The following is a 21,881-nucleotide window of genomic DNA, read 5'->3' as shown; positions in this document are numbered from 1 at the left end:
CAAAAAAAGTATTATATGCCAAATATTTTTTAAAAAAAGATTTGATTTGATTTGATTTGATTTGATGGAGATAAAGACAGAGAGCATGACCAGGGCGAGAGGGAGAAGCAGATTCCCCACTGAGCAGGGAGCGTGATGCAGCGATGGATCCTAGGTCCCTGAGATCATTCATGACCTGAGCCAAAGGCGGACACTTAGCAGACTGAGCTACCCAGGTGCTCCTATGCCAAATACTTTTAAAAATGCTTTTAAAATATTGTCTCCACAGGGACGCCTCAGTGGCACAGTAGATTAAGCATCCAACTCTTGGTTTCAGCTCAGGTCATGATCTCAGAGTCCTGAGATAGAGCCCCATGTAAGGCTCTGAGCTCAGCAGGGGGTCCGCTTGAGGTTCTTCCTCTCCCTCTGCCCCTCCCCTTCATGCTCTCTCTCTCTCTCTAAAAAATAGATCTTTGTCTCTTCAATAAATGGTGCTGGGAAAATTGGACATCCACATGCAGAAGAATGAAACTAGACCATTCTCTTATACCATACACAAAGATAAACTCAAAATGGATGAAAGATCTAAATGTGAGACAAGATTCCATCAAAGTCCTAGAGGAGAACACAGGCAACACCCTTTTTCGAACTCGGCCACAGTAACTTCTTGCAAGATACATCCGTGAAGGCAAGAGAAACAAAAGCAAACATGAACTACTGGGACTTCATCAAGATAAGAAGCTTTTGTACAGCAAAAGAAACAGTCAACAACACTCAAAGACAACCTACAGAATGGGAGAAGATATTTGCAAATGACGTATCATAAAGGGCTAGTTTCCAAGATCTATAAAGAACTTATTAAACTCAACAGCAAAGAAACAAACAATCCAATCATGAAATGGGCAAAAGACATGAACAGAAATCTCACAGAGGAAGACATAGACATGGCCAACAAGCACATGAGAAAATGCTCTGCATCACTTGCCATCAGGGGAATACAAATCAAAACCACTATGAGATACCACCTCACACCAGTGAGAATGGGGAAAATTAACAAGGCAGGAAACCACAAATGTTGGGGAGGATGTGGAGAAAGGGGAGCCCTCTAGCACTGTTGGTGGGAATGTGAACTGGTGCAGCCACTCTGGAAAATTGTGTGGAGGTTCCTCAAAGAGTTAAAAATAGATTTGCCCTACAACCCAGCAATTGCACTGTTGGGGATTTACCCCAAAGATACAGATGCAGTGAAACGCCGGGACACCTGCACCCCAATGTTTCTAGCAGCAATGTCCACAATAGCCAAACTGTGGAAGGAGCCTCAGTGTCCATTGAAAGATGAATGGATAAAGAAGATGTGGTTTATGTATACAATGGAATATTCCTCAGCCATTAGAAACGACAAATACCCACCATTTGCTTCAACGTGGATGGAACTGGAGGGTATTATGCTGAGTGAAATAAGTCCATTGGAGAAGGACAAACATTATATGGTCTCATTCATTTGGGGAATATAAAAAATAGTGAAAGGGAATAAAGGGGAAAGGAGAAAAAATGAGTGGGAAATATCAGAAAGGGAGACAGAACATGAGAGACTCCTAACTCTGGGAAATGAACAAGGGGTGGTAGAAAAGGAGGTGGGCGGGGGGTGGGGGTGACTGGGTGATAGGCACTGAGGGGGGCACATGATGGAATGAGCACTGGGTGTTATGCTATATGTTGGCAAATTGAACTCCAATAAAAAAATAAAAAATAGATGTTTAAAAAACTAAAATATTCTCTCAACAAATGAATGAATAAATGTGGTATATATATATTTAATGGAATATATTATATATATATAAAATGCAATATTATTCAGCCTTAAAAAGAAAATCTGACACATGCTATAACATAGATGAACCCTGAAAACATTATGCTAAGTGAAAGAAGCAGACACAAAAGGACAAACATCGAATGATTCCACTTATATGAGGCACTTGGGATAGGCAAAATCATAGAGAGAGAAAGTAGAATAAAGGTTGCCAGGGGTTGAGGGAGGGGGAATGGGCAGTTTTTGTTTAATGGGTGGAGATCTTGTTTGGAATGCTAAAAAAGTCTTGGAAACAGATGTGGTCATGGCTGCACAATAATGTGAATGATCCTAATGTACATTCAATTGTACATTTAAAAATGGTTAAAGGGTAAATTTTGTGTTATGTATATTTTACCACAAAAACATGTTCTCATTCAAATCTCTTTATAATACTGGAAGTTACATGATAGATGGATTTGACCCAGAAAATCTGATTACAGAACCTGGGTTCTTTGCCCATATTTTTAAAAAAGAGAATGGTATAAAGAAACCTCCATGTACACATCACTAGGCTTCAACAGTTACCTGTTTATGGCCAATCTTATTTCGTCTCTTCCTTTCCAACTCCTGTCCCACCCCCTTAGCTAGTTTGATGGAGGTCCGGACATCATTTAATCTGCAAATGTTTCAGTGTATATCCTAAAAGAATAATTTTAAAAGGGCACCTGCCTTCGGCTCAGGTCATGAAGCGATCCCGGGACCTGGGATTGAGTCCCATATCAGGTTTCCCGTTCAGTAGGGAGTCTGCTTCTCCTCTACCCCTTCCCCCTGCTCATGCTTTCTCTGAAATAAACAAACAAGTAAAAATATTAAAAAAAAATACACATCAGCATGGTAGCACCTAAAAAACCCCTAACAATTGTTTAGTATTGATTATACTGTTATTGTTCACATTTCTCCAATTGCCTTATAAATTAGGACCCAAATAAGACCCACACATCACAACTGGTTGAGGTTTCTAAGTTTTCTAACAATAACTTTCCCTCCATTTTTTGCTGTTGTTCCTGTATGTTTTGTTGTTGTTGTTGTTGTTGTTTGGTTGGTTAGTTGGTTTTGTTTTGCTTTGTTTTATTACGTGTATCATTTGGTTTGTGGAGTTTCCCACAGTTTGGATTTTGTTTATTGTATTTTTTGGAGTTGGTGAATGATTTCCTTTGTCCCTTGTTCTATAAACTCATGGTTTGCTCTGGAGGCTTCACCAGTTTTAGGATCTGCTGTTTTGAGAAGTCATAGGTGGTGCTGTATACTCTTGTCAGGAGGCACAGAATATCCAGATGTCTGTTGCATTTTTGTGATGTTAGCTATCATTAATAATTATTGCCCAGATCCATTAATTCATGGAAGATTGAGAAATGATGGTGTTCTCTCTTAATATAATAGCTGGAATACGTTTATAAAGAAAAGTTTTCCTTTATCAACTTTTTGGTTCCCAAGGAACAGTTTGTACAGGAAGGTCAGGATGACTACTTGATCATTTCCCTTTATTTATCAGTCTTCAAAATACTGTGCCAGTTTCCTGGCAGTGAGCTCTGTTTGTCTTCAGATCACTTTGAACGTATGCATTTAAACATATTTGGTGTGTTTGAATCTGTTCTAAATAACTGTGGTAGGCCATGTGGCATGTCTATGTCCTGATCCCAGGAACCCGTGAATATGTTCCATTATATGGCAAAGAGAAATTAAAGTAGCAAATGGAATCAAGGTCACTAACCAGTTGGCCTTAAAATAGGGAGATATCCAAGGGCAGCTCCAGTGGTGCAGCGGTTTAGCACTGCCTGCAGCCCAGGGTGTGATCCTGGAGACCTGGGATCGAGTCCCATGTCAGGCTGTCAGTCTCCCTGCATGGAGCCTGCTTCTCCCTCTGCCTGTGTCTCTGCCTCTCTCTGTCTCTGTCTCTGTCTCTCTCTGTCTCTATGAATAAATAAATAAAATCTTAAAAAAAATAAAATAGGGAGATACCCTGGAATACTTGAGTGGAGCCTAATGTACACACAAGGTCCTTAAAAGTGGAAGAAGGAAGTAGAAAGAGGAAATCAAGAGTGATGGGATCTGAGGACTCTACCATTGCTAGCTTTGAAGATGGAAGAAGGTGATCATAAGTCAAGGACTGCTGGCAGTCCCCTTGCATTTATTTCTTGGTCATGCTGGGAAAGAAAGAAAGGAAACAGATTTTCCCCAAAGGTTTCCAGAAAGGAATACAGTTCTGCTGACATCTTGATTTTAGCTCAGGGAGACCCATGTTGGACTTCTGATCTATAGAACTGCAACTTTTGCAGTATTGATTTAACCAATTAAATTGTGGTAATTTGTTATAGCAATAATGGAGAACTAGTACAGTTAGTATCCTTATTGATATTCATGTTGATTCATCTTTGGCCAGTGTTATCCTTTTCAAACTGGTTTCCATATCCTTGAGTTTTCTTTCTTTCTGGTATGACAAGATGTTTCTGGCCTACCTACTGGTAAACTCTTGGAGTTTGGCTTCTACCTAAACTTACCTTGTTCTCCAGTCCTTACTGTTTGTGTCTTCTCTGTAGCACTTAACATTACTACTCCTTTCCTTGCCAAAAGACATCTATCCCTCCCTATGATATGACCACCGAATATTATCCCATTGCCCTTCTTGGGTCTTCCTTCCTAATCCCCTAAGGCTGTCCTCAGGCTTCATTTCTTCTTTCTCCACACTGGTCCTTAGTAATCCCATACATGGGATCCTATGCCAGAGGTTCCTAAATCTATATTTCTCTTCCTCGTCTTCTGGTACCAATACAGGACCTCATTTTCAACTGCTTGTTGTTGATTGCTGCTGTCACCTATACAAATGGCCTGTATCTCAAATTCAGTGGCAAAACTTTTACTGCTATAGTCTCCCATCTCTTTTCTATTTCTGCTAATGGTTGTCTCTGACACTCAGATTCAAATTCAGGGTGCTGTTTTAAAATCTTCCTTGTCTTGTGACCTTCCTAAAACAAGAAATGTAACTGCCACCAAATAATTATATCACTTTTGCTTTGCCATAAGAAATAAGAATTTTATTTTCTTTAAGATTTTATTTATTTATTCATGAGAGACACACAGAACTAGGCAGAGATATAGGCAGAGGGAGAAACAGGTTCCCTGTGGGGAACCTGATCCAGGACCCCAGGATCATGACCTGAGCCAAAGGCAGACACTCAACCACTGAGCCACCCAGGCATCCCAAGAAATAAGAATTTTTAAAGTTTGTTTTGCCCTTGAGCATCTGTTTATGGACACAGACCTCTCATGAGAAGCCAAGTAATCTCCAGAGATTGCTTTGTGAGCATGGAATTAGAGCACGAGGGTTAGATGGTTTGAAGGGTTAATGGTGTTCAGCTTGAATGGTGTGAGTAAATGGGTCTTCTCACGGGATTGCAACATTTGAAGTCTTTGTTTAGTCTCCCTCTTCACTGAGAAAGCTTGTGGGGGTGGGAGCGGTATGCCTGGGTAGCTCAGCGGTTGGGCGTCTGCCTTTGGCTCAGGGCATGATTCTGAATTTCTGTGATCCCTCTGCCTGTGTCTCTGCCTCTCTTTCTGTGTCTCTCTTGAATGAATGAATGAATGAATGAATGAATGAATGAATGAATGAATAAATAAATAAATAAATAAATAAATAAATAAATATTTTTAAAAAGAAAGTACAAAAGCTTAGGGGGTTCCTACTAATACTTCTGCAATCTTTCTATGTCCCCTTTCCTGACCAACCTTCTTTTGATTTCCTTAGAAATATCAGTATCTTTCAGGCATAGAAAATTACAGAATTAACTGAGATGAGTGTCTACTAAACTAGAGGTAGATATAGCTAGAAGCCTCTGTTTAACACTTGATATAAAAAGAAAAAACACTTGATGTAACTCTTAAAAAAATATTTTAGGGAAAAAAATATTTTAAGGGAAGCAGCAGAGGGAGAGGGAGAAGCTGGCTCCCCACTGAGCAGGGAACCTGATGCAGGGCTCCATCTCAGAACCCTGGGATCATGACCTGACCTGAAGGCAGACGCTTAATAACAAACTGAGCCACCCAGGTGCCCTTCACTTGATGTAACTTGAGGGGCACCTGGGTGGCTCTGTTGGTTAAGAAGCTGACTCTTGATTTCGGCTCCCTACTCAACAGAGTCTGCTCAAGAATTCTCCCTCTCCTGCCCCTTCTCCTCCTAGCTCTCTCTCTCAAATCTGAGAGAGGGAGAAAGAGGAAGAGAGGAGGAGAGAGAAAAAGGAGGGAGAGGGAGGGAGAAATGGAGGGAGAGAGAGAGAGAGAGTGGGAGGGAGAGGGAAGGGAGAGGGGGAGAGGGAGAGGAAGGGAGAGAGGGACAGGGAGAGACTGGGAGACAGAGGAAGAGAGAGAGGGAGAGGGAGAGGAGGAGGAGAGGGAGAGGGAGGGAGAGGGAGAGAGGAGAGGGAGAGAGAGAATCACTTGAAAACTGCTATTTGTACCTATGCCACGATGCTAGTTGCGGCCCTTAGAAGCCTATGCATCATTGTGGAGCTTCGCGCCCTCTTGTGTTCACTATGAAGCCAAGCACAGTGGCTCTCCAGGATTTGCCAATCATATTTTGAACATTATTTTATGGGGAGTGTCTGAGTCTGGCTATCAGTTTTTAAAACGACCTGTCACCCTGAGAATCATATGTACACAGAGCCAGCTCTAGGAAAAACTCAGGACATACTGAGGAAAAACTGAGCTCCTTTATTCTCTCTTTCATCCTATTCTCTCTCCAACACTTTCTTTTGCCCCATTTTATTCCCTCCAGAACTCCCAGATCATATCAGATCTTGTGACTTATTAAGTCATCTAAATTTACATATTTTTAATGCTTCCAAGAAATATTTTCAATTGAGCACCAAACTATGTTATATAGATGGAACCAAAGAGAACTCAGCCGCATCAGATAATGAAGAGCGCTGGGGGAGTAAGGGGTGATGAGGAAGAGGGGAACTGGCAGGCAGTTCTACTTCTCTGTGACCCCAAATAGTGGCTTGTGTTCTGGAAGAGAAGAGAGTCTGGACAATTACTAGACGTAGGTGGGTGGAATGATCCGACAGCCATAGGCTTTAAACCTCCATTGCTATACTCACCAGCTATGCAAACTAACCTTCCTGAACTCTAATTTTCTTATCTGTAAAACAGTAATAATATCTACATCACAGGGCTGTTAGGAGGACTACATCAAATAATGTATGTAGCATATTAATAGTATATATATATAATGCATAAAAAATCATGTTGAATTAAAAAAAAAACAGACATAAGGCAACTATAACACTCAAAGGCCAAATCAGGACAATGTGAAATTGCTTATTTTAGTCAAGTTTTGTACTGAATGATTTATAGAGAGAAAAGGACATATTGCTTTGGTAAATGGTTATTTAAAAATAAAGTGTCATAGCTCTAGGCTCCAATGGGAAAAACATTTAACCTCAGGAACAAGCTGGCTTTTTAGTAAAAGGCATGGAACCAACTGTGAAGAAAGGGACAGATTCACAAACTCTTCCGGAATCTCAAATCTCAAAACGGCAATGACAGCTACAAATCAAAGAATAGGACATTTGTACCCTAGCTCAATGTTAAGGTACAAATATCCAGGATACACTAAACAAGATTAAATTATACACAGTCATGAAATTCTTCTGGCTCTCACTTCAGATAACTTAAATAAACATTTATTTTGAACTCCGCGTAAGGCCCTTAACAGACATGCCAGTCACGAGGCCTGGCAGGTCCACTAGTTACTTCCTCCTTGAGAATCCTGAGCTAATTGAAGTGGGCTTTTGCTAGATCATTTGTGGATTAAGAGAAGACCACCAATTAGGACAGAGGTAGGTACCTGGAAACCTATGAAGCAGCTTGGCTTAAAAAGCTCTACATATCAGGGATAGTTAATAAAGTAATTGGATTTTTCCCCCTCAGGTAGTTGAATGGGAAAGTGTAGGCTAGTTGATAACAGGTGTAGACAGGACATAAAAGAGAAGCAATTAAAACCAGAAGTCCAGGGATCCCTGGGTGGCGCAGCGGTTTGGCGCCTGCCTTTGGCCCGGGGCATGATCCTGGAGACCCGGGATCGAATCCCACGTCGGGCTCCCGATGCATGGAGCCTGCTTCTCCCTCTGCCTGTGTCTCTGCCTCTCTGTCTCCCTCTGTGTGACTATCATGAATAAATAAATAAAATCTTTAAAAAAAAAAATAAAACCAGAAGTCCTATTAATGGCAGCCTGTTAGGTTAGCAGCTTTAGATCCAACAGCTCTCGCTGGAGGAGCAAACGTGTTAATCTGGCCCTGAGAGCTGCCTTAGACTGAATGGTGCTATTCTTAGAAGCCGTATGATACCAGCCTCCCTCCTTGCAATGAATTTTTTTTCCCCCAATAAACCCCCACTACTTGAGATAGTGCGAGATCTCTGGTTCATGCAATCAAAAAATAGTAATTAACAACTGTGGGAGTTGAAATGAAAGGAGACAGTCTCTGCCATCATAGAACTTAAGCTGTTTTTGGGAAGATCATGCATTCATGCAATGTTAGTTTCCTACTGTGGAGTAGTGTATTAAGTGCTAAGGATACAAAGATATGTAGAACAAAGACCCTCTGTTCCAGGGACTCAGAGACTCCAAAGGGAGGTGGACAGTGTGAAGGGAATGCCCAGCATGTAAAGGAGTTGGGGAGGGGCAAGTTACAGATGGTTGTACCAAGAATCTGGATTTTTTTTTTTTTTTTAGAGATAAAAAGGTCCTTAAAGGCCTTCAATCTTCTTTATGTGTTCTCAGCCACTAACTAGTACTTAGGTGTAATATTCCTAAATTTTGTTATCAGCATCTGCAAATGTTCTGTGTGTCACTGCATTTTAGCTGTTCAGTCAGGGTGATGGACTGTTCTGTGTCATCCACAGTCTCACCAGGGGTGAGATGATGACTAGACTGGGCTGAAGTTAGAAAAAAATTTTTTGGGATCCCTGGGTGGCGCAGCGGTTTGGCGCCTGCCTTTGGCCCAGGGCGCGATCTTGGAGACCCGGGATCGAATCCCACGTCAGGCTCTCAGTGCATGGAGCCTGCTTCTCCCTCTGCCTATGTCTCTGCCTCTCTCTCTCTCTCTCTCTGTGACTATCATAAATAAATAAAAAATTAAAAAAAAAAGAAAAAAATTTTTAAAAAGATTTCCTTTATTTATTTGACAGACACACAGAGAGGCAGAGACCTAAGCAGAAGGAGAAGCGGGCTCCGCACAGGGAGCCTGATGTGGGCCTCTATCCCAGGACCCTAGAGCACACCCTGAGCTGAAGGCAGATGCTCAACCACTGAGCCACCCAGGGGCCCTGAGGTTAGAAATTTTATGTGGCATCAAGACACTGAGAATTAGGGGGCAGAGGGCAGAACTCTGTTAGAAAGAGTAAGGGCTTTGGACTCAGACTTGACTTTGAATCTTAGTTCTACCACTTACTAATGAGCAATGTAAAATCTCTCAGCTTCATTTCCTGATAAAGTGTATTTTTAACCCTGTCCTGTATAGGACTATTGTGTTAAATGAGACCAGGCATAGAAAATACCTGATACCCATGCAACTGGAGCACAAAATAGCAGAACTATAGAATAGCTACCATTATTTTTTTTTAATAGGGATCTTTGACCTTGCTTACCAACATAGTCACAAACTGACTCATTTATAATTTATAGAAGAGAATGCAACCTACAAGAGAGGAGGATTTAGAAAGCAGGTAATCCTACTTATTAGAAAAAAACAAAAAACAAAAACAGAGAAAGCCTAAGTGTTATTCGCTCTGGCCTAGGATGCAGAGTAAAGCTGGTGTGGGTCGGGAACTAAACTGGAGTGAGGCACTGTTAGATTGTAGAGAAAGAGAGCGAACACCAGCCTTCTGTCATTAAAGCAGGGCTCAGATGCCAGGCAAATCCTTTACAGGGGCAGGTCACAGGATAGAGCCTGAGAACAGTTCCGAGGCCTGGTGGGCACCTCTCTCACACATGTGGAGCTACAATGAAGTAGATTGCATCTACTGCTCGAAGATAATGGAGAAGCAATCAGGTCTTGAAAAGATAAAATCTTGGAGAAGGGAGAATTTGCGGGAGAGGTGAACCCACAATGTGTAGCTGTGTTCTCTTTCTGGGTAATTACTTAGTTGGGTGTGGGTCAAAACCCCTAAGAATCCAAGGGAAGCGTTTGGGCAGAGGGCCTCTACCAAAAGGTAGAGAAACTTCTCGGGGATGAAGAAATGAAAAGTAGAGAATGGAAGGGTGAATGTCTCAGTAAGAAGGGGCAAAATGTGTACCCAACACCCTGCCCTTAAGCCATTTGCCAAATTTTCAAGCGGACAGTGTTAAGAAGCCAAGCAGACAGGCTCTGAAGAGCACAGCGGAGCTTGTGTCAGTCTAGTAGCGCTGAGCAGACGAGGGTAGAGCTCAAGATTCACCTTGGGATGAGCTCAGTCAACTCCCCACACTCGATCTTAGCTACAAAGCTGAGAAGTGATTTCCTGGTATCCTAAAAGGCTACACTTTAACATCAGGGTAAACCAGACATAGAAAAAGCCTTTCCAGAATTTCAGCCCAGCCTCAAGACAGCTCAGTCTCTAAATGGATCAAGGTAATCAGCCTCCATTCTGACTACCCCGCAAAGAAAGGGTGAACTACTTCTGGAGAAAGATACATTCCAGAGCTACTATAATTTTTAATACTCCATGTCAGCCTTCAATTAAAAATTACTTGGCATGTCAAGAGAGATGTCAAAATGATTGAAAACTGAAGGGAATAAAAAGACAATAGATTTATAAGTGATCCAGATATTGACACTATTGGTCAAGGACTCTAAGTCTTACAATTAATAACAAAAAAGAGGTATATCTTGAAGATATAAAGTGAATATTGCAATAAAGTAAAATTTACAATGAAGCAAACGATGTTTTTGGTTTCCCAGTGCATATAAAAGTGATGTTTACATTATATTATAGTCAATTAAGTGTGAAATAGCCTTATGTCTTAAAAATATATACATACTTTAATTAAAAATACTTTATTGCTGGGGCGCCTGACTGGGTCAGTAGGTAGAGTGTTTGACTCTTGATCTTAGGGTGTGGATTCGAGCCCCATGTTGAGTATAGAGCTTACTTAAACATAAAAGTTTAGGAGTGGCCTGGGTGGCTCAGTTAAATGTCTGCCTTCAGCTCAGATCATGATCCTGGGGTCCTGGCATTGAGCCCCATGTTGGGCTCTCTGCTTGGTGGGGAGCCTGCTTCACCCTCTTCCTCTGCCTGTTACTCCCCCTGCTTGTGCTCTCTGTCTAATAAATAAAATAAAATCTTGAAAAAATATTGCTAAAAAATGCTTCCAGTGAGTTGTAATCCTTTTGCTGGTACAAGGTCTTGCCTCCATGTTGATGGCTGCTGCCTGGACTAGTGGTTGCTGAAGGTCGGATGGCTGTGGCAATTTCTTCAAGTAAGACAACAGTGAGGTTTGCTGCATCAACTGATTCTTCCTTTCATGATTTCTCTGTACTGTGGGATGCTGGTTGATGGCATTTTGTCCACTGTAGGACTTTTTTTTTTTTTTTTTAGGACTTTTTAAAGATTTTATTTACTCATCAGAGAGTCAGAGACATAGGCAGAGGGAGAAGCAGGCTCCCTGCAAGGAACCTGATGCGGTACTCGATCCTAGGACCCCAGGATCATGAGATGCTCAACCACTGAGCCACCTAGGTTCCCCAAGGTTGTAGAACTTTCAAAATTGGAATCAGTCCTCTCAAACCCTCCCACTGCTTTCTCAACTAAGTTTAAATAATATTCTAAATCTTTTGTTGTTGTTTCAACAATCTTCACAGAATCTTCACCAGCAGTAGATTCCATCTCAAGCAACTACTTTCTTTGCTCATCCCTAAGAAGCAACTTATCTTTTCCTTTGCATTCATAACTTGGCTATTTGGCACAAGAGGCCCAGGTTTTGGCTTATCTCAACTTTAATGACATGCCTTGCTCACAATTTCAGTTATTTCTAGCTTTTGAATTAAAGGAAGAGACTGACTCTTACTTTCACTTAAATCTTTAGAGTCCGTTGTAGGGTTATTAATTGGCCTAACTTCAATACTGTTGTCTTGGGGAATAATGGGCCCAAGGAGAAGTAGAGAGACAGTGGAACATCCAGTGAAGCAGTCAGATTACAAACACTTCTCAATAAAGTTCTCCATCTTATATGGGTGTGGTTTCTGGTGCCTCAAAACAATAATAGTAACATCAAAGATCACTGATCACTGTAATAAATATGGTAAAAGTGTGAAATATTGCAAGAATTAACAAAAATGTGATACAGAGACACAAAGTGAACAAATGCTGTTGGAAAAATTGTGCCAATAGACTTGCTTGATGCAGGGTTGCCACAAACCTTCAGTTTGTAAAAAAAAAATGTAGTATCTGCAAAGTGCAATAAGATATGCCTGGAGATTTCATGAGGGAATTGGAAATTATAATGATCATGACTGGAGTGGTTTAATATAGGAGGGTAGAGAGACTAGTTTTAAGACTATGGCAGGCTTTCTCAACCTTAGCACTATTTTAGGCCAGAGAATTATTTGTTGTGGGGACTGTTCAATGTACTGTAGGAGGTTCAGTAGCATCCTTGGCCTCTACCCACTAGATGCCAGCTGACAGCACCCCTACACAGTGGTAACAACCAAAGATGCCTCCAGAACTTTGCCAGATGTCCTCCTCCCCTGCCCAAGGTGGCACATTTACCCCCAGTTGAGGACCATTGTGCTACCATAACTGTATGATGAAAGATAATGCGGACAAATTAGGAATTGATTTCAATGACAGTATATAGAAATGAAAATACAAGGTGATCAGTGAAGGATGACAGTGGGGCAAATCTAGGATATATGACTAATTTCACATATTTCATATTTTGGATGATATAATAATCAAGACAGGAAACATAAAAGGTTCAGGTTTTGGGGGAAAAGTTGATGAATTTATTTTGGGATATGTTAGGTTTGAGATGCCTGTATCAGTTTCCTATTGCTATTGTAACAAATTACCATAAACTTATTATCTTATAGTTCTGGAGCTCAGAATTCCAAAATGGGTCTCAGTCGGCTAAAAATCAAAGTGTTGGAAAGGCTGGTTCCTTCTGGAGATTCAAAAAGAGAATCAGTTCATCTTTCTTCTAGTTTCTGGAGGCTGCCAGCATTTCTTGGTGTGTGGCCACATCCCTCAATCTCTGCTTCCATCGTCACATAGCCTTCTTCTCTGACTAATCAAGCCCACCCGTATAAGCCGGGTTAAATTATCCATCTCAAAATCCTTAACTTGATCACATTTGCAGTCTCTTTTGCCATATAAGGTTGTGTTCATAGGTTCTAGGGATTAGAGCATAAACACACTTGGGTGGCCCTTTTTCAGCCTACCACAGTGCCTAGGGGGTAACCCAAAAAAAGATGTCCAATAGGCAGTGGAGTATATGGTTTTTGAGCTCAAGAGGGATTTGGACTGTAGATATAGATAAAGTCACCAGCATGTGTGTGGATATGCCAAAAGGAGAAAATGTAAAGAAAAATATCAAAGACATAATTGTGGGGAGCACTAATATTATATAAGGGGTGGGCATCAGTTAGGATTAGAATTAGCTGCATATAACAGAAACTTAAATTAATAATGGCTTAAATAAGAAGGAAGTTTATTAAACTATTAAAGAAGTCTGGGCTAGTATGGCAGTTTGACCATATCACAAATGTGCTAGTTCCTTCTATCTTTCTGTTGTGCCATCCTAAGGTGTATGGCTTTCATCTTCAATGATGCAAACAGTCCAAAATGGCTGCCAGAGTTTTGCCATCCCATCAAGTTTCTAGGCAGGCAGAGGAGAAAGGGTAAAAGGGCAGTCCTCTGGCTGAGTCAGATCTCTCTAGAGATTTCCTGTTAAGTCCCACCCAATTGACTTCCACTTGACCACTGACCACACCTAAGGAAGTTGGAGAGTATAATCTTTTATAGGTATATTACTACTGTTAAAAAAAAAAAAAAAAGACCATCAACATTGTTACTAAAAATGAAGGGGGGATCCCTGGGTGGCGCAGCGGTTTGGCGCCTGCCTTTGGCCCAGGGCGCGATCCTGGAGACCCGGGATCGAATCCCACATCGGGCTCCCGGTGCATGGAGCCTGCTTGTGTCTCTGCCTCTCTCTCTCTCTCTCTCTCTGTGACTATCATAAATAAATTAAAAAAATTAAAAAAAAAAAAGTTAAAAATGAAGGGGAGAATGGGTATCAAGTAGCCAAAAAGCAGTCTCTTTGATAATAGACAATACACACACATAATCAAAAAACTCCACAAATGAGGCTGAGAAGGAATGATCCATGAAAGAGGAAAGGAGCTAAGGGTGGGGAGTTTGGAGCTGGGTACTAAAGGGCAGTTCCCTGTCAGAGTAGTTGGATTCAGAAACTGCTCCTGTGTGTAGAAGGCCAAGGGTAAAGGTATTAGTTGCTTACTTTCAAAATATTCTGCTGGAGAACCAGCATGGGTAAAGAGGACAACTGCTCCAGCTGAGAGGGTCTCTTACGAAATCACACACCTTACCTGAATTCTCTTGTATCTTACAATAGAGAGGCCTCGGTTGTGAACCGCTTCATCAACTTCAGGATGGAGAATAGAAAGAAAGCTAACAGAATTTCAAGTAGGATATCTACAGTGAGAATTTGGCATACACAGGCCATGTTTGGTTTTGTTATGCTATAAAAGAGCACTGGAGTCTTTACCTTGATTTCTAATACTTTATCTTGAGAGAGATCATGTTGGGAAGGGGGCAAAATGAGCAGGTCCTTCCTACTTTTCCACTAAGCCTTGGTTCTTTAAAATTCCTTTCCCCTCTAATATTATGTATGTACCAAGAAACCAAGTATCTTAACCTACTCTGATTCAGGACACTCACAAATTAAAGATCTTTCCCACAGATCTCTTCCCATATGGTCTCTAACCTGGGCACATAAATGTTTGGCTAGTATAGTGATATTTTGTTACATCACACATGACCCATCTGAGAATTCTACAAGGTGCTGGTTTCCAGAATCAAAATTCTTTAAAAATACAACTACTGAATATTGCTCGTGATGTTTAGCAACCACTGTGCCAAGCTGGGAAACAGAAGCACTAGTTCTTCATAGGCAAGGCTCTTATAGGTGGTACCATAGTATGACCTGGATTTAGCCTCCAGATAAATCCTTCTGGGAGGTGAAACAGTGGAGGGCTGGAGTCAGACTCCTAAACTTTGCTCTCTAAGCTGCCTTTATTATTAGAGAGAGAGAGAGAGAGAGAGAGAGAGAGAATCTGAAGCAGACTGTGCTAAGTGCAACGAGGGGCTTGATCCCAGGACTGAAGATTATGACCTGAGCTAAAACCAAGAGTTGGATGCTAACCAACTGAGCCACCCAAGCATTCCTTTAAGCTGCCGTTAATGACATGGAACCACTTTGTCTTTCTTGATTAAAGATTCAGAGGTTGGCAGATTGGCATAATCCCAGTAAGTAGGGTACTAACAACTATGTCTGTCAGGATGCCAGAGAAACTGGATTCCAGGGTATGAAAATTAGGTGCCCATTCAACTTTATTACATCTCAGATCTCCCTCCAAAAACCTCTCTAGGTAAATGGAATTGATGGATGTTGGACTTCATTGACTTTTTTTCCTGGTCACTAATAAGTATACATTACCGTTTGAGTTATCAAAATTATGGACCAGAGTCATAGATACAAACCTCTAATCCCAGGCACTTCTCATTATATCACTTCAGTTAGAAGTCTTCTTGGTCTCGCTTTTGTGCGATCTGTCCAGCTATTAACAAACTGTACTGCCCACCCAGTTCAAAATTAATGTTTGAGAGTGTTTAGAGTGCCAGGCAATGTGCCAAACACATTCTCTTGTTTAATCCTTACAACAACCTTCAGGGCTATTGTAATTAATGTCAAATTACAGATGAGTTAACTGTAGGCACAGAAACGTTACTGTGCAGGATTCCACTGAGCAGTGCCAGCAGAGCTCAGGTCCTACCAGTAAGAAATATAGTTTTATGTGACAATATATGTGCCAACTCAGTGCAAGGGACTTAGAAAACCTACAGATTTCCCCTATCCTCCCCAAATTGTAATGATTTTTTTTCTTAGTCCAGATGTATTACCCAGGCCCAGCTACAATTTCATTAAACTAAGAAAAGCTGTAATTTCCAGAACTTACAGTGTATTTGTTGTTGGGAGTATGGTTCCCAATGTTAAGTTCCTATATTGAAATGAAACCGTTTAGCTCTTTGAACTTCTATGGGAGAGGGAGGCAGAAGATAGGGTTGGAAATGGGTGTTATATTGACCATGCTAGAGTGACATCTGGAGCTCTTGACATAATTGAACGTTCTGAACTATATCTTAATTAACAAGGTGGGGGATGGGAGACGACAAAACCCTTGCTTGAGAGTCAGGAATAATTCATCTCTGTAATGGGGGGCAAGGTCATTCATCTACTGTGAGAAGAGGGGAGAGAGGAGAGATAAGCTGGAGGAGCATGATTTTTTTAAAATTAACCATGAGGAAGACTAGGAAAAAATGGTTATATAAAAGAACAGTTGTGCAGGGTGTCTGCTGGTTCAGTTGAATCAGAGATTTATAACAGTGCTGCCATTTGGCTGATGTAGGATATTTTCTCCAGTAATGATCAGATGGGGGTATGGAAGTGGAGAAAGCAGACAGCTGGGCTACTCCCAGGCTGGGTGTGTGTAGAGTAGATGCCACAAAAAGGAACAGAGGTGACAAAAGTAGAGGGTGCAGGCAATACTGTGACTGAAAAGATACATGGAGAAGTTGGCTAAGGAAGGAATGCCACAAGGGAATGATCAGGGACTGGAATTCCAAGTTCAAGGAAATAGAACAGATTAAGACATGAGATAGTATAAGGTTGTATAACAGGATTTCAAATTTCAGTAGAGTAGTTCTACAGCCACGACAAGTCTAAGTAGCAATCATGGAAAAGAAGCACTAAGAATTAAAATCAAGTAAAAAATTTTGAAAATTGAACACCAATAAAAAATAAATTTATTATTAAAAAAAAAGTAAAAAATTTTGAGGTGATAGTGGTACTAAGGACAGGTCATTCGTTCATTTTTATGTAGCTGTTACCAGTTTAATTTTTTTTTTAAGTTGGAACAGGGGCACCTCAGTGGCTCAATGGTGGAGTGTCTGTCTTTGGCTCAGGTCATGGTCCTAAGGGTCCTGGCATCAAGTCATGAATCAGGCTCCCCATGGGGAGCCTGCTTTTCCCTCTGCCTCTCATGAATAAATTAAATCTTAAAAAAAAAAAAAAAGAATTGGAACAGAGTACATAAATTTTCAATAAATGTAGTGAAGGTCCACTAGTACAGAAAACTGCAAAGGATCCACAAAGATGTCATGAATCTCACACAAGTAGCTCTGCCCGTGTGAGGAAGAGCAGTGACCTGGAAAATGCCAAGACCCTAACGGCCTCTGTTGTGGACAGTGGGGAAGGACAAGCAGGCTCTACTTACGAGGGCTGCAGAGGTTGAGAGGTCTGGAGAACATAGTCTTTAGCAAGAAAAGTCTGAGTTCTGTGAAGAGCCCAACAGATAACCAATTTATATGGAGTTTTAGAAGACAGTATAAAAAGGCAAGTCAGTTTATGTGATACTACTCCATAATGCCTGTGTGACCTTTGACAGCAACAACCCCTCTGAGCCTGTTTACTTTTGATATAAAAAGAGGCAGTAATTGTTCCATACACCTTATAAGGCAGTGGAGATAAACTGAGAAGTGAATAAACTCTATAAAGCAATCTCAGTTATAGGGCTCGAATTTGGCCAAAATGTCATGTGAAAAAAATGTATTTGGATTGGCAGATTATAGCAACATGTGTAAAGATTCTATGACGCCTATGTGTTTTATTCCACATTGAGTATGAAGCTAACTTAAACCAAGGGAGAATAAAATAAGAAGTCAAGGGTGCCAAAAATCCTAGGGATCATCAGAGCTAATTGAGAAAAGAAAAAAAAGAACACTAGATATGACAATTCAGTTGCTTCTTTCAGTTACTTCTTTCAAAGAATTTGATGTGGTTATAAAATGAAAAATATTCCAGTGCTCACCAGTTGAGTGCTTTCTGAGATATCAATGCTCTTACAGCCGTCTTAGAGCTATTTATGGCTAAAATTTAGCCATGTTTCAAGGGCTTAATTGCCAAATGTGATTAGTGGCTACTGTATTGGACAGCACAAGTATAATCCATCATCACAGATTTTTCTAGGCAAAATCTAGAGTGTAGGTGGCACTTGGAAGAAACACTCCTTAAAAAAAACATCTGACTCATTTGTGACAGCACCAACCCACCTATAATGGAGCAGTAGGAATGAAGATGTGTTAGACAGAGCTTTTTTTCTTTTGGGCAGCCCGGGTGGCTTAGTGGTTTAGCGCTGCCTTCAGCCCAGGGTGTGATCCTGCAGTCCCGGGATCAAGTCCTACATCGGGCTTCCTGCATGGGGCCTGCTTTTCCCTCTGCCTGTGTCTCTCATGAATAAATAAATAAGTAAAATCTTTTAAAAAAAAAAGAGTGCTTTTTTTGTCTTCTTTTTTCCTGAGAGCGTATACACCTCAAAGCTGGGAATTTCACTTTTGAATTAACTGTAGGAGCACTTAATGTTATAAGTAATGCACCGGGGACACTTAGTGAGTACAACTGGACTGGAACACAGCAGGTACTTAGTAATTATCTCTGCCAACACAGGCTTTAGTTAACGTAGGAGGCAGAGAAGTAAATCAATTTCCTGGTCTCCATATCTTCCCATGATCATCTACAATTCTTAGAAGGTAAATCGCTATACTGTCTCTGAATACCACTATCTTCTGCAGTTACCAAGTTCTCTGTTACAAAGGCTTTTCCCTGAATTACAACAGGTTTCCTGATTTCTTTGCTTACTTACAGTTCTCCAATGATTGAAAATAAGATTCACCAATTACAAACTGCTTTGTCAAGCCTTCACAAGCCACCTATTACCCTCATTACCTTTGGAAGCACTGACAAGGCCTCTTTCAGTCTCCTTATTGTCCCAGGGTTGGCTCTCATCACCACCAGATTTCTTTCACTGAGAACCTCACCATCTCCATTAAAATTTCCAGGGCCTACTCTAAATCTTATGGCATGGACCATGTATGAAATAACTTGGTATATAAATCATACAGTTATATACCACAAAACAAGGACTAGAAGCACGTTATTCTATCTATATTTGGCATAAACACTCCACTCCTCATTCTGGCCAATAGAAATTCTAAAGATCAATGACCGAAGTGTTGTTCTAATTCGCACTGTCCTAGAGGACTAAGTAAACAATCAAGTACTATGGCTAGTAACACTGCTCCACCAGTGCTTAGGATCCTTGTACTCAAAATTTTGGCAGTCATTAAATCAAGCACATTAGAAAAATCATGATCTGTGACTTTGTTTTTAATTATCTTAAACCTTATCACATAATGTACAAATTTGTGCTGATGACGGATCTCCTCTATTTTAACCTTTCTAAGGAGTTGGCAAAAGCACCATTACCAATCATACATACATGGTTAATTCCACATTTGTGTCACTGAATAGCTGTTTAGAAGACAATCCTGAATAATAACGTAGTCTTAGTCAAGAATTCACAAGCCAAGTCTGCTGCTGTATCTCCTCACACTAAATTTTAAAAGCGTCTGACCTTACAGGTGTATAAAACCCAAGTGTCAAAATTTTAATATTATGCACAAACCACACTAAAATGCCTTTCAATTAGCAAAAGGCAACATTTTAGATGCAAAGAATTTTAATTAAATTGGCATAGTTAAGACCAAAAAGATAAAGTGGACACTGCCAGCTTATCTTCAGCCATTGCCTTTAACAGGCTAGGGAACACAACTTGAAACACAGCTGAGTCTTGCTGTTCTGAGAGTGAAGGGATTTCCTCAGTATTTAAATATATTAATATAACCCGTTATATAAATCTAAATATAAAACCAATCTATAAATTTAGAGGTGGCATTTACCATCTCTGTGAAAAGCTACACATCTCTAATCAATTCCAATCATATTTTTTAGAAGGGGAAAACAGTGAGAGCACTTGCTGAACCAGAATTACTATCAAAGTTCAAAAAACTGATCATATTCATTTAACCACAAGCCAATCTTATTTAAATCAGGACTGTCCAAGAGAAACCTTCTATCAGCCACTCATGATCTGAATTCTGGTCAATGAGATCAATTTAAATATGGTACACATAAAAAAAAAGTCATGAGACATTTTTGTTTTGTAATAAATAAGGCGATAGCCAACTATTACTCCTTAGTAGCTTTTTTGAGATAAGCTATTAAGTCTGCTCTTTCCCCTGTCTTCTTAATGCCAGCGAAGATCATTTTTGTTCCAGGGATGTACTTCTTGGGATTCTCCAAATACTCCATCAGGGTCTCCTCTCCCCAGGTGATGCCTAAACAAGGAGGGACGTATTGTTAAGTATCTTACACTCCTGATAAAGGGCTTACCATTGGTTATATTCACGAAATTGTGCTTCTGTTATTTAATAACTGATCCCCCACCTCCCAGACCCTTACCTTTGTTCTTGTTGGCATCCGTGTAAGAAAATCCAGGGGCCTGACCGGTCTTCCGCCCAAATAAACCGTGGAGGTTTGGCCCAGTCTTGTGCTTGCCTCCCTTTTCCACAGTATGGCACTGCGCACACTTCTGAACAAAAATCTTCTTGCCCTTCTCAACATCACCCATTTTTCAATCTAAAAATGAAAGACTCCATTACTTTTTTCCTCCGAGTAAAAATCCAGTGAAAACCAACCAGTGGTCGCTCCAGGGACTGAATTACTAACCCATTGCAAATCTAGAGTATTAATCACCAGGGCGAATCTGGTTTTACTTAGTGTGCTGGCGACTGGCTCTCTAGGTACCAAAACCACTAGCTGGAACGACTTCCCTAAATACACATCTATGTGTATTCGAGTGATAGAACTAAAGCCCAAGTAAGCAAAGTGGGAACCTAGTTCAAAAACGGTTTCAAAAGTTTGAGGTCAAGGTCACAGAAAGTCACAAATCTGAGTCAAGTCGAAAACCATGATTACATTAAACCAAAACTACCAAACTACCAAAACTTTCAGCTTTTAAGAAAGCCTATTTAATCAGACTGCAATGTGAAGCCACCTCTGATCAGTGAAAATACATTTACAAAACCCAAGTCCTGTGGTTGCTAACAGCCTGCTCGGGCCGGTATAAACGGCCCTGCGGTGCGGGTGGGAGGTCTCCCATCCGTCCTCCACTCTGGGCTCTCTGGAGACGCCCACGAGGTCACCCAATCAGGCTTTCAAGGAGACGGAGGGCACCTGCCTTCCCGAGATGCCTAGGCAGGTTAAGGGGGGAAAAGCGACAAGTGACTCGGAAGAAAAAGGGCTCGTTTTTGCAGGAGCGGTAGTTCCGGCCGCCTCTGCAGGAGGCCGTGAGGCGCTGCGCAGCCCCCCACATTCCCGCCCTCATCCCGGGAAGTCTGTCACTTCCACAGCCCCTGGGCCCCGGCTACGAGACCCCCGGGCCTCGGTCTGGGTTGGATCAGCATCCAGGCGGCTTCCGGGCTTTAAGGGCCCTGATCGAGCCCACTCCCCGTCCCAGCCGGCGTGCCGCCCCGTCTCCAGCCGTAGCCCACCGGCTTCTGGCCGGCCCCAGGCGGGGGGGGGGGGGGTCACCCCTGGCCTTCCCGCCCCAGGTGCGCCCCACTCGCCGAACCCGGGCGCCGGCCTCGGCCAGGGCGCGCACCCCTCGACACAGCCGCGCGTCCCCGTGCTGCGGCTTCCCGCCCGGCGCTCACCGCCTTTCTGTCGCGCGCGCGAAACGAAGAAGCCCGCTCGCAAGCCGGACGTCCCGCTCTCTAAGTCCAAGGACACGCCGCTCCGCACCTAAGTACCGGTGTCGGTGCAACCGAACTCGACCCGTCCCTTCGCCGCCCGCCCTGCGGCTGCGCGGCCTGCTACGCAGTGAC

The 21,881-nt window shown here is 41.7% G+C and overlaps 1 protein-coding gene and 1 long non-coding RNA gene across 4 annotated transcripts in view; both read right to left on the bottom strand.

Moving 5' to 3' along the window:
- LOC144288738 (uncharacterized) overlaps positions 1-16,050 on the bottom strand; it is a 45,342-nt gene extending 29,292 nt beyond the window's left edge. Inside the window, exons 1-3 of one of the 3 annotated variants that reach the window (XR_013356725.1) lie at positions 14,587-16,050; positions 14,408-14,489; positions 2,497-2,614 (exon numbers count right to left, since the gene is read on the bottom strand). This is a non-coding gene — a long non-coding RNA (uncharacterized LOC144288738). Of the gene's footprint in view, positions 1-2,496; positions 2,615-14,407 lie in introns of all 3 variants that reach the window. The other 2 variants (XR_013356723.1, XR_013356726.1) reach the window with 2 other exon arrangements.
- A 3,255-nt stretch (positions 16,051-19,305) lies between these two features.
- On the bottom strand, positions 19,306-21,870 carry CYCS (cytochrome c, somatic). Its single transcript, XM_077856490.1, has 3 exons — positions 21,711-21,870; positions 20,458-20,634; positions 19,306-20,333 (listed from the first exon to the last, which is right to left on the bottom strand). The coding sequence occupies exons 2-3, from the start codon at positions 20,624-20,626 to the stop codon at positions 20,185-20,187; spliced, it is 318 nt and encodes a 105-aa protein (XP_077712616.1). The 5' UTR covers positions 20,627-20,634; positions 21,711-21,870; the 3' UTR covers positions 19,306-20,184.
- Positions 21,871-21,881: the final 11 nt, after the last annotated feature.

This window comes from Canis aureus, chromosome 18 (assembly GCF_053574225.1).
Source record: "Canis aureus isolate CA01 chromosome 18, VMU_Caureus_v.1.0, whole genome shotgun sequence".
NCBI classification, from domain to species: Eukaryota; Metazoa; Chordata; class Mammalia; order Carnivora; family Canidae; genus Canis; species Canis aureus.
This window is presented reverse-complemented; position numbering and strand designations above follow the sequence as displayed.

Coding starts and splice junctions, on each gene's coding strand:
- CYCS (XM_077856490.1), bottom strand. CDS start 20,626: ATGGGTGATGTTGAGAAGGGCAAGAAGATTTTTGTTCAGAAGTGTGCG. Junction 20,334..20,457: donor GGATGCCAACAAGAACAAAG/GTAAGGGTCTGG, acceptor CTCCTTGTTTAG/GCATCACCTGGGGAGAGGAG.